The sequence below is a fragment of the Balaenoptera physalus genome (genome assembly GCF_965194825.1).
Source record: "Balaenoptera physalus genome assembly, chromosome: 11".
Lineage (NCBI taxonomy): Eukaryota > Metazoa > Chordata > Mammalia > Artiodactyla > Balaenopteridae > Balaenoptera > Balaenoptera physalus.
The window spans coordinates 64240234-64253683 of record NC_138896.1 but is presented as its reverse complement, the minus strand read 5'-3'; the positions used below and the strand labels follow the sequence as shown (position 1 = coordinate 64253683).

At 38.6% G+C, this 13450-nt stretch overlaps 1 protein-coding gene across 3 annotated transcripts in view; it reads right to left on the bottom strand.

The window, feature by feature from the left end:
• The window catches only part of ANO10 (anoctamin 10), a 241968-nt gene that overhangs the window by 222059 nt on the left and 6459 nt on the right, over window positions 1-13450 (bottom strand). For all 3 annotated transcript variants that reach the window (XM_082412869.1, XM_082412870.1, XM_082412871.1), the window contains exons 2-4: window positions 10784-10936; window positions 4085-4282; window positions 2806-2940 (exon numbers count right to left, since the gene is read on the bottom strand). In XM_082412869.1, coding sequence (XP_082268995.1) covers window positions 2806-2940; window positions 4085-4282; window positions 10784-10922 — 472 coding nt within the window. In that variant the 5' untranslated portion in view covers window positions 10923-10936. The remainder of the gene's footprint in view (window positions 1-2805; window positions 2941-4084; window positions 4283-10783; window positions 10937-13450) is intronic.

The following is a 13450-nucleotide window of genomic DNA, read 5'->3' as shown; positions in this document are numbered from 1 at the left end:
GAAAATGGGGACATTACTACTGATTCTAAAGAAATAAAAAGGATTGTAAGCGTGTACTATGAACACTTGTATACCAACAAACTGGATAGCCTAGATGAAATGGACAAATTCCTAGAAACACAAAACCTACCAAGACTAATTCAGGAAGGGAGAGAAAATGTGAATAGAACAGAGCTATAAGTATTAAGGAGATTGACTCAGTAACTAAAAATCTCCTGACAAAGAGAAACCCTGAACCTGATACCTTCGCTGGTGAATTTTACTAATATTTAAAGGAAAACTAATACCAATTCTTCTCAAACTTTCCCCAAAAATTTAAGAGGAAAGAACACTATTAACTCACTCTATGAGGCCAGCATTACCCTGATACAAAGTCAGACAAAAGCACTATGAGAAGGGAAAACTACAGACCAATATCCCTCATGAACACTGATGGAAAAATACTCAATGCTAGCAAACTCAATTCAGCAGCATGTTAAAAGAATTATACACCATGACAAATGTGATTTATTTCTAGAATGCAAGGATGGTTCAACATACTAAAAACAATCTGTGTAATATACCACATTAACAGAATGAAGGGGGGAAAAACCCACATGATCATTTTGACTGATGCAGAAAAAGCATCTAACAAAATCCAACACTCTTTCATGATAAAAAACACTCAATAAATGAGGTATGGAGGGAAACTACCTCAACATAATAAAATCCATCTATGAAAAGCCCACAGCAAACATCATATTGAATGGTGGAAGAATGAAAGCTTTTTTCTAAGATCAGAAATAAGACAGGGATGCCCACTGTCATCTCTTCTATTCAATATACTATTGGAAGTTCTAGCCTGAGCAATTAGGCAAGAAAAAGAAACAAAAAGCATCCAAACTGGAAAGGAAGAAGTAAAATTATCCCTGTTCACAGATGGTATCATCTTATATGTAGAAAACCCTAAAATTTCCACAGAAATACTGTCAAAGCTAATAAATGAAGTCAGCAAAGTAGCAGGATACAAAGTCAACACAGAAAAATCAGCTGCATCTCTACACACTAACAATGAACTATCTGGAAAGGTAATTATGAAAAAAATTCCATTTCTAATAGCATCATAAAGAATAAAATACTTAGGAATTAACTATGGAGGTAAAAGACTTGTACTATAAAACAATGCTAAAAGAAACTAAAGAAAACATAAAGAAACTGAAACACATCCCACATTCATGGGACTTAATCTTGTTAAGATGTCAATACTATCCAAAGCAATCTACAGATTCAATGCAATCCCTATCAAAATCCCAATGATGTCTTTTGCAAAAATAGAAAAACCCATCCTAAAATTCATATGGAATTTCATGGAACCTCAAATAGCCAAAACAATCTCGAAAAAGAAACACAAAACTTCCTGATTTCAAAGCTCAGGCGAGAAGGGACAGTGATTGTTTAATGGGTACAGAGTTTCAGTTTTACGAGATGGAAAGAGCTATGGAGATGGATGGTGATGATGGTTGTAAAACTTTATGAATGTATTTAATACCACTGAACTGTACACTTAAAAATCATATATAGGGACTTCCCTGGTGGTGCAGTGGTTAAGAATCTGCCTGCCAATGCAGGGGACACGGGTTTGAGCCCTGGTCTGGGAAGATCCCACATGCCACGGAGCAACTAAGCCTGTGCACCACAACTACTGAGCCTGCGCTCTAGAGCCCACGAGCCACAACTACTGAGCCTGTGTGCCACAACTACTGAAGCCCACGTGCCTAGAGCCCGTGCTCCGCAACAAGAGAAGCCACCACAATGAGAAGCCTGCACACCGCAATGAAGAGTAGCCCCCGCTCACCGCAACTAGAGAAAGCCCGCGTGCAGCAATGAAGACCCAACGCAGCCAAAAATAAATAAATAAATAAATTTATTTCAAAAAATCATATATAACATAAGTTATATGTACTTCATCACAATAGAAAAAAAGAGAGACTTAAGAGATATAATGACCAAACAAAATGGGTGATCTATGATTGGACCTTGGTTTCAACAAACCAGATCTAAAATATATTTGGTGACAAGTGAGAAAATTTGAATACGGACTGACTCTTGGGCATTCATCCTCCTGGATGACACTGACTATTTGAAGGAAACCAGACTAGGCGACACAGAAACTTCTATGTTTAGAGAATATTTTAGGCAGCAAAAATGCTCTGGGCCTTGCCATTATCCAGGTTTGAGGCAAATTTGGAATTACACACTGTAGTAAATACTTACAGTCTGCAAACCAGTATTTTCGTTCAAATGGAATTACACAAAATCAGAAAGTTACAAACTGCTAATTTGCATTCAGCTATTATGTCACCCTGTGAATCTTCTTAAGCCTTTCTATGTTTGTATGTGTTCATACCCAGTGAGATGAGAGGAGATGGGAAGAGAGCTTCAGGAAAAGACTGTGTCTCTGGTTTTTATTCCTCCACAGATTTTCATTATACTACAAGGTTTGGGTATAAGGTAAGCTTTGTTAATTTTAACTGAGTAATATGCAAATATGTTCACGCTGAATTTTAAGCTTACTGAATGCTGTGAGACCATGTAAATAAGAAGCAGAGAACCATAAAGAACAAATAAATTGATCTAAAGGTGCAATACAATTAAGGTCTAAAGGCAAAAGATACGACTATGAAAAAATAAGTTACTGTAAAGTTGCATTAAGTTCTTCAGTAAGAGGGGAAAAAAAAGCCTCTGTAATTTGTTATTTACGTCTACTAAGGAAAAATAATTGCATTAGAATGTATATTCATGAAGCCGGGTGATACAATGACTTACATAATGATTTTCCTGGGTACAACTTTGCCTGGGGGTAACCAGGGATCATTTTTTCATCTCTGGCTCTAAGACTTTCAAGTTCATGTTTGATAATGAATTGACGTTCTGCCATGGTGAGGAAATCATCATTATCATCTAAAATAAAACAAAGATTTACAGTTATTTTCTCAGTAATGGCCAAAATAAAATTAATAATATTCAAATAACCTGGGATTATGAAATAATGATATAGACAATAAATAATAAACATGAGTAAGCAAAGTATAAAACTGGCAAATTAAATAGAACATAAAGCTCCTTAGATATTTTATAAGAATAAAAATATTCTGTAATGCCTTCATATAATATATAATTCTTTAATTATTATACTAATCATTCTATAATATGGTACAAACATCCAAATGGCAGACACTTGCTTGATTTCATTTAATACCAATGAGCTGAAGGCAATACATTCTTTAATTCTAACAGTATTTTTAACTGGGGATGGAACTGAAGTTTGCCTACATGGCAAATTCTCCTCCTTCAAACTCTCAAGCCCAGGCCATTCCCTTCTGCAGTTGAACATCCCTCCCATAAATGAGGGAGAAGGAAGTCTGATAAGAAAATACGTGTTGTTTCTTGACAGGTGAATCCTCTCAAATGAGGTGAATTTCACCTTGATCATTTATTTACTAATATATAAAAATCCAGAGTGAGTGAGTCTGAAGAAGTCAAAATCACATCTTCTAACTCTGAAAGCCCTGAAAGGGACCAGTTTGGTTCTGAAAGCAAACTCCCACTCTAATAACATAGCCACTCTGGCTTTCTCAGTTCTTTCCAGAAACCATTCTCTTCTGGAACCCCCTTTGAAACCAGAACAGAATCAGAATAGGGGATTATAGGACACTGGAATACTACTGTGGTTCTTATTTGTATCAATCCAGTGAACATTCACCATTCTAAGAAGTAGAATAACATAAGTTACATGTGTCATCCTAGTTTATGTTCATCTATTCTAGGGGTTACAAAGTAAATCTGCAACCCCAAATCTGACCCCACCTGCTTGGATAAATAAAATTCTACTGGAACACAGCCTTACCCGTTCACTTCTTATGGCTGAAGGCTGCTTTTGCTCTGCAATGGCAGTGTTGAATAATTGCGACAGATCATATCGTCCACACAGCCTAAAATATTTACTATCAGGCCCTTTACTGAAAAAGTTTGCTGACCCCTGATCTATTCATCAAAAACTTCTTTTTGATAAATTGATTCTGGTAGAAGCCATCTTGGAACTCACCATCAAAACCTTTGAAGTTGTGTCGGGTTCCATACATGAAGGCTCTCATGGTGTTATCACTGCACTCTTTCACCAATCCCACTGCTTCTGCCCCCAGTAACAATCTAATCCTGGAGGCACCGACAAGATATAAGTTCTGATTTTCTAGTGTTTCTTTCTCATATTTATTTAACAACGGTCTAAACAACAGCTGAGCACCTTCAGAAACAAAAGATTAGCACAATCTTAGAAAGAGATAAACATAAAAGTTTCAAAAATGAAAGCCTTCTAAATAAATATTATGTTCCTAGTTTGGTAGAAGGCAAATAAATTATATTAACAATTTAAACCTATCTTCCAAATAAATAAGAAATATAAGTAAGCTGGGGATGGCAGTTCTTTATAGCTTTTTGAAATAAATGCCGAAACTGGAAAATGTAATAATAAGTGGCTTGCCAGTTGCTCAAATTAGAAGTAAATATGAGACAAGAATCGAATATTTATTAGCTCTCAGTAAAAATATGGAGCAAAAGGATATAGTTTAATATAAAAATAAAATACCAAAATTTAAGAAAATTAATTTGAAATAAAATATCCCAATAAAAATGCTTCAAATGTAACACAATTACATTGGACTATAACAGATTTTGTGAATGTTAAATACTAAATAATAAAGAGCAAAATAATTTTTCAATGATTTTTCCCATAAATACATGCAATTAGGTTTAAAGGTATTTTTCTTAAACAGATTCACAAAATGTTAAGAGTAGATATTGTGATTTGATACTGTATATGGAATTATTTCACTTAAAATATTATGGAGAAAAAGGAATTTTTTTCCTAATTTTAATTTCTACTTACATCAAACTTTTTAAGGTACATTTATTTCTTTACTATTTATCCTCTCTAGAGGATTGACAGGAATTATAAAAATACTAATCAGATGGTAACAGGATAATGAGCAGAATTTATATTTCACTTACCCAAAGGATTAACAGATTAACATACTATGGCACTATTATTTAAGTGATTTACAACAGAGGTACTAAAGACTTTAATAAAAATTCAATAAAAGATATAAATAAAATATAATAAAAGATATATATATATAAAAGATATATTCAATTTAAAGAAAACACAAATGTCTCTTAAATATAAAATCCTTAATGTCATTCACATTAAGATAAATGCAATGTGTGTGTGTAAGGAGAGAGAAAAAAACGTGTATGATTCTTCTCTAGTGTTTTTGAGAAGCAGCATTTTGGAAATGCACACGGTTAAGAATTTTAACTCCATGTTCTCTGAAAGTGAGTCCTGCTAATTTGGCTGCTATTAAGGGCTAGTGCTTTGGACTTTGGTTGTATTTTATATACGAATTGCAAACCTATCTGTAAGTTATCACATTGATTTGCATGTATGTTTTCTATTTTCCCTTCTCAAGTTCCACTCTTCTTAAATGCTACCTCAGTAGTGTTTCCCAAAGCATATTCGATGACCCACACTAGATGCTGCATGGGAAAGGGGATTTGTGATTAAATACCATCGAAAAATTGGGTTAAACAAAGTTGAACAGATGTCTTTATTGTGAAATTACTCAAAACGTATTTTATGTTTATTTGCATTTTAAGTCCCCAAGAATAGGGCATTACGTGCGGTTTTTTTGACCTAAGAAATCTGTCCTTTGTTCCCGTAACAGAATTTCTTCAAGAGTCATTGTCCATGAGTCACCTCTTCAGAAAATGTTGCTATAAAACAAAAGTCAGCTGAATAAATCCATTTGGGTGCTCTGTTTAATTAAAAAAAAAAAAAAAAAAAAACCCCAACACCAATACGCTACTTTTCACTTCTCACACTGCAAAAATCAAAAGTAGGGTTAAAAACTAGGTTGGTGGGTATGGTAGCCATGGAAGTGCCCTGCTCCACCCAGATCTCCCATCAGAAGAATCTGCTGTGAGGAGCAGAGTTGACTGCAGCCTCCTGCTGCCTCCCTTTGGGCACAGCACCCTCACACCTAGACCATGCTCCCCCAGCTGCTCCCAGCCACAGGCTGAACACGCAGGGGACACTGGAATGAGGCCATTCCTGCTCAACATGCGTTTCCTTTAAAGGGCAATGTTGGGCCTGGCTCATACGTTCTCAGAACCGTGCTGTAGTGTGAGGCTCTTCCTATCCAAGCCTCCTTCTTCCCTCTCTCCTTTCTGAAGTGTTAGACCTACACCAAAGTCTGAAGGCTCTCAATGTCTAAGCCTGCTCCTTCTCCCTTTATCTTTCTACAGATGTTCCCCTCAACAAACCTCCTGTGCATTAAATCCCATTTGGTGGGCTTCCCTGGTGGCACAGTGGATAAGAATCTGCCTGCCAATGCAGGGAACATGGGTTTGATCCCTGGTCCAGGAAGATCCCTCGTGCCGCGGAGCAACTAAGCCCGTGTACCACAACTACTGAGCCTGAGCTCTAGAGCCCGCAAGCCACAACTACTGAAGCCCGTGTGCCTGGAGCCCGTGCTCCACAACAAGAGAAGCCACAGCAATGAGAAGCCCGCGCACCACAATGAAGAGTAGCCCCCACTCGCCGCAACTAGAGAAAGCCCACATGCAGCAATGAAGACCCAACACAGCCAAAAATAAATAAATAAAAATTTTAAAAAATTTTTTAATAAAATAAAATAATCCTGTTTGGCATCTCTTGCTTGGACGACGCAAACTGACACGGAGTGAGTGGGGAAAGGCACTCTGAGACATCACTAGGGGAGTATAAAAGGGTATATAACCCTCACAGAGAAACATGTGTCAATATCTTGTTCTGAAAAAGAGTAGTCCCCATCCCCCCCACCGCCCCCCCCCCACCAAGGCAATGACTTTCAACTTGTTCAGGTGATTCCTTTGTGATTTCTTTTCATGGCACCAAACAACATGCTTATAGAGCTATTTATTTTTGTTTAAACCTTGGCAAATGAGGATTTAGCTCTCTTTCCAACCCACCTTCAACATTTCCACCCACCCTTTCCATCACCACATTCTCACAATATCGTCATATCATCCTTTTCATCCCATCAACAGTATTTTCATTATTATGACTACATACTTTATAGTCGAGCCTTACAACATGCTATGATTTTCCTTCCCTACAACTTACCGTTTTCCCCAAAATTGGTATCTTGTCTTATCATGTGCTTGGTTTATTACATACTTATTGCTAATTCAATCCCCCAAGCTCTGCCAATTATTTAAGTCTTCCCTCAATACACTGCCAAGACAGATAGCCTGTTAACATTATCTTCTTAGAGAAATCTCTCTTCACTCTGCCCTCACACCTTGTTGACAGCTGGGTGGGTTTAGAATTCTGGACTGAAATCATTTTCCTTCAGAAATGAAGATATTATACCACTGCCTTCTAGCTTCCAGTGTTTCTGACCTATTTTCTTTTTTCTGGAAGTTTGTAGTATCTTCCCTGTCCCCAGGCTTCTGAAACCTTCCAGTGATATGCCATTTTCAGCCACAGTGCTGGGCATTGCATGGGCCCTTTCAATCTGAAAAAGCACACATCAGCCCTGAGTTTCTCTTTGATGATTTCTTCCTCTCCTTTTTCTCTCTTCCCTTTTTAGAACCCCTTTTATTCAGAGGTGTACCTCCTGGACTAGTCCTCTAATTTCCCTATTTTTTTCTCTTAGATTTTCCAACTCTTTACCTTTTTGCTCTACTTTCTGGGAGGTTCTGTCAAAATTGTCTTCTAACCCTTTTACTGAGTTTTTAAATTTTGTTCTCATACTTTCATTTTATGAGTTTTTCTAAATTATTATTTTATAATATCCTACTCTTGATGTGTAGGTGGTTTGTCTTCTTGTAACACTGAGAATTCAGTTTTTAATTGTCTTTTCGTTTTCTCCTGCATGGTTTTCTTTTATCTTTTTTAGCTTTCTCTTTCACGTTAGGGATTTTCCTCAGATGTTTGGTGATCTTTTGTTATAAGCTCATGTTTAAGAAAGCAGTTCTAAGAAGTGGAACAGAAGTTCTGAAGGTTTAGATGGAACTCATCAAAGATGGCCTTTAATGCAAGGTAGTCTGGCCAGGTTACTTTCCATGGGCAACTCTTGATTTCTGCACCTTTATTTTGTCTTGAGTTGCTCAGATTCCTCAAGGAAAGATTATTCAAATCTCCTTCCGAGATGATTACATTGTGGAAACTAAATTAGGTATGAGACTGGTGGGATGGAGGACAGGGGTAACAATATTCAATTAATTATCTCATTTTCAGTACAGAATCTGTTACCAACTGTACATAAAGCCCCCATGCCAAAATCCATGCATCTGACCCTCTCCAGAGAATAATAGAGACTTCTGCTGGGGTGGTAGAATACAGAAGGGACCTAGGGATCAGACTATTGCTTAAATAGATCTCAGCCAATTCTTTTTTTTTTTTCTTGGTACCATTTTTATTTCTATCTCTATAGGCCCCTAATGTCACTAGTTCCTGAGTCTTTAGGAATATTTTGCAGTGTAAACCAAATTGTATCTCAGTTTTCTCCCCTGCCAGCTTGAGCTCTGGATTTCTCAACTCTGAGAAGTTACTCACTACTCATCACCTGTTTTCTCGCTTCCAGAATGGTGCTGCTGTTATATCTTCTCCTTTCTTGTCAATGTGGACTTACGTCTTTTTTTAAAAGATCCTTTTATTGTCATTTTAATAGGAGTTTGTAAGAGAATAAAAGTAAATATTGAGTGTTAAGTACAATACCTTTACCTGGAAAGATCCAGAATACTTTTTTGGAATGTTCTTTTATGACTGCCCCAGCATTGTAGGAGGATGCCCATCCCCTCCCCATCCTCATGTGTCCTTGCTAAAGCCACACAAAGAGCAGAGAAGACGACTGGGAATACACTGGCGTCTCTCACTCTAAGACACTACAGATGTTCTTAGCCACAGGGATTTTATTTTTTATTTATTTTTTGAATTTATTTATTTATTTATTTATTTTTGGCTGCATTGGGTCTTCGTTGCTGCATGCGGGCGTTCTCTAGTTGCAGCGAGTTGGGGCTACTCTTCGCTGTGGTGCATGGGCTTCTCATTGTGGTGGCTTCTCTTGTTGCGGAGCACGGGCTCTAGGTGCGCAGGCTCAGTAGCTGTGGCTTGAGGGCTCTAGAGTGCAGGCTTAGTAGTTGTGGCACACAGGCTTAGTTGCTCCAAGGCATGTGGTATCTTCCTGGACCAGGGCTTGAACCTGTGTCTCCTGCACTGGCAGGTGGATTCTTAACCACTGTGCCACCAGGGAAGTCCCACCACAGGGATTTTAAAGAAAAGACTCCAGTCCAGTGAAACACCTCAGATTTCAGCAAGCAAGTATTCTTGTTTTTAAAGGGTTTTTTTTTCGGTTCAATTGTTTGAAAAAAATTAAAAATTCCACTTTGACTCAAAGTTTTATTTTTAAGAAGGCATTTCCATTTACAGTCAAAATCGTCTTTTTAAAGAGTCTTATTTACATTTTGTCCAGTGTTTCGAGACTTAGTGAAGTTTTAGGGGTTGTTTTTTGTAGTTTTATGAAGTGTCTGCTCATGTAAAACTCCCTCCACCCTCTTACCCAGATCTAGCCCCCTTTTTGTGCCCTACAGGAGAGGGCTAACCTTCGGCTTCTTCTATAAAGTCATCCCTTACCACCCCAAAAAGCATCACCAAGTGTCACCTCTTCCTTCCCTTTACTTTCTTTTTTTTTTCATTATACATCCTTATTTTCCTTTTAATATCTGTAGAAACTGTAGTAATGTTACATACCTCATTCTTCCTATTGGTAATTATCATCTTCTCTCTTTTTTAAAAAAATATATTTATTTATTTTTGGCCACATTGGGTCTTAGTTGCAGCACGTGGGATCTTTTGTTGCAGCGTGTGGGCTTCTCTCTAGTTGTGGCATGCAGGCTCGGTAGTTGCAGCACACAGGCTCTCTAGTTGTGGCACACAGACTCCAGAGCACATGGGCTCTCAAGTTGTAGCGCACGGGCTCCAGAGCACGTGGGCTCTGTAGTTGTGGCGCATGGGCTCCAGAGTATGTGGGCTCTCTAGTTGCAGCATGCGGGCTCACTTGTTGTGGCATGTGGGCTCAGTAGTTGCGGCACGCAGGGTTAGCTGCCCTGCAGCACATGGGATCTTAGTTCCCCGACCAGAGATCGAACCCGCATCCCCTGCATTGGAAGAAGGATTCTCACCCACTGGACCACCAGGGAAGACCCCCTTTACTTCCACAGCAATATACATAACGATTTTTTTTAAGTATCATGCAGTATTTTGTAACAGCTTTTTCCTTAGCTTTTTTTCCTGTTCCTTCAATTTCCTGGAACTAGCGTTCAGTCTCTTTACCCTGACAGTAACATCCTTGCAGGCAGAAGTGTGTTTCTCTCTCCCTTAGCACCATAACGAACACAGAAAGAATACTCAAAGATATTCATTCATTTGACAAATATTTATTAAGCACCTACTATGCACCAGGCACTGTACATAGGCACAGAGTTTATAGCTGAGAACAAAATCACTCACGTTGCTTACAGTCTAAGAGAGACTTACAATCTAATGTTGATTTAAGACCTCCTTTCAAGTCCTAGATAAATAATAAAGAGTAAAGAAATGAACATGAATTTTAAAAATATATCAATTAAAGACTGTGAAACACATTTGAAAATACAGTTTTACTCACTGGCATGACTAAATCTGACTGATATTTATTTTACTCACCTCCATCTTTCTTTCTACCGATAATTCTGTTTTTCAGCCATTCTTTGGTTTCTTCCTTGACATCCTGAGCAAGTTCTATGACAACCAGAGGCGTGAAAGAGCTCTCATGAGTATCCAGAGCTGACAAGGTCACCTTCATCTTTGACAAACTTGCTGAAAATAAAAAGCAAACATGGGTTATAATGGGAAAAATAAATATAGACTGTATTTGTATTTTCTCTTAATTAAACCTAATTCTGGCTTCCTGGACAGAAGAAAATTTCTCACGAGCCAGATGGGTTACATGACAGGCTCACTCAATGGTTCACAGCACCTGTGCAAGCCACGCCCTACACAAAAACGAGGGAAACACCACTAGTATCCGTAAGCAGCTCAGAATGCGGCAGGGGGTACATTCAGGTAAGTGAAGGATAACAGTGTAATATGTGCTCACACAAGAGGACTAAGAAAGTATTTACAAAGGGTGTGACCTGAACAGGATTTGGAAGAATGAATAGGAGTTTGCTAGATCGACAACGGATGGCATTCTAGGCAGAGGAAATAGTGTTTCCCTACAAAACAATGATGAAAAATAGCCAAGAGACTCAGAGAAATACAAGTGAGTACGTACAGCTGGAGCATTAACTATGTGTTAGGGGAAGGGAGGATGGGAGCTGGTAGCTAATGAAGGCCCCTGATTATTACAAATTAACTGGGCCTTGTCCAACAAACAATGGGAATCACCAATTCATTATGGGCAGGGAATTGACACAGCCCAATTTCATGCTTCTGTATGGAGTTGATGTCCCCAGCATCAGCTTCCCTTCCCAGGGTCCCTAACTTTCTCAGGGATGTCATCTTTATCTCTGTCACCAAGCTGGGAAGATAATGGAGTCAACCTGGAAACCCCAAATGGTATCGGTCACTAAGGCCTGATGGCCTCCCTCGAAAATGTTTCTCATGTGGACCTCTCTAACTCCATGATTCTCAACAGGGGCAATTTTCAGACTTTAGACTCATTTATTCTAACTTTGTACTTAATGTAAGTTTTAATGACTCCAAAGTAGAAGTGCAAATCAATTCTTGGAAACAATCACAAAAGGAATGACCAACAACACTGAACATCTTTCCTTTCTTTGGGGGAAATCACAATCTTTCAGCAAGCTGATCAAACAGATCCAGCTTGTTTGGCCTGGACTGATAAGCTTTGTTTTTCTCTAACAGAGTATAAGTTTTGTTTGGGGCAATGCTGGTGTTATAAATCAATGCTGGATTCAAATAATACTACAAATACATCAGGAATGCTATTTCAAGGTATCAGCCAAAGCAAACTCCCCAGGCTAGGATCTATGAGGGAAGCCAGGTCAAAATAGGACCAACTACAATGAGGTATCACCTCACACTGGTCAAAATGGCCATCATCAAAAAATCTACGAACAATAAATGCTGGAGAGGGTGTGGAGAAAAGGGGACCCTCTTGCACTCTTGGTGGGAATGTAAATTGATACAGCCACTATGGAGAACAGTATGGAGGTTCCTTAAAAAACTAAAAATAGAACTACCATATGACCCAGCAATCCCACTACCAGGCATATACCCTGAGAAAACCATAATTCAAAAAGAGTCATGTACCACAATGTTCATTGCAGCACTATGTACAACAGTCAGGACATGGAAGCAACCTAAGTGTCCATCGACAGATGAATGGATAAAGAAGATGTGGCCCATATATACAATGTAAAATTACTCAGCCATAAAAAGAAACGAAATTGAGTTATTTGTAGTGAGGTGGATGGACCTAGAGTCTGTCATATAGAGTGAAGTAAGTCAGAAAGAGAAAAGCAAATACCGTATGCTAACACATATACATGGAATCTAAAAAAAAAAAGGTTCTGATGAACCTAGGAGTAGGGCAGGAATAAAGACGCAGACTTAGAGAATGGACTTGAGGACACAGGGAGGGGGAAGGGTAAGCTGGGACGAAGTGAGAGAGTGGCATGGACACATATACACTACCAAATGTAAAATAGATAGCTAGTGGGAAGCAGCCGCATGGCACAGGGAGATCAGCTCGGTGCTTTGTGACCACCTAGAGGGGTGGGATAGGGAGGGTGGGAGGGAGATGCAAGAGGGAGGAGATATGGGGATACATGTATACATATAGCTGATTCTCTTTGTTATAAAGCAGAAACTAACACACCATTGTAAAGCAATTATACTCCAATAAAGATGTTAAAAAAAAAAAAAATAGGACCGAGTTCTCACCTCCAAATAGCTAATGATATAATCAGGAATTATAAAGAATGAAAGAATGGTAACAGATAGCCATTAAAGCTATGGGAACTCAGAACACTTCATATGCAAAAGTTATCAATGAAGTGAGAGTAAAGGCCCGACCAGAGCAGAGTGGTAACATGTTTGTAAGCTACGACCATTTGAGAAAGTATGCTGCCGTTTACATCTTACCTGACAGCCAGTAAGGAGTCACTGGGGGTTTCTGAGCAGAGGATTGGCTATGTGTCAGAGTGATAGAAATCTCAACAGGTAAGTTTAGCGGGCGTTCTTCATGGTATTCTTTCAACTCCCCTGAACTTCTGAAATTTTTCATAACAAAAAGTTGGGGGGAGGCTTCCCTGGTGGTGCAGTGGTTAAGGATTCGCCTGCCAATGTAGCGGACACGGGTTCAAG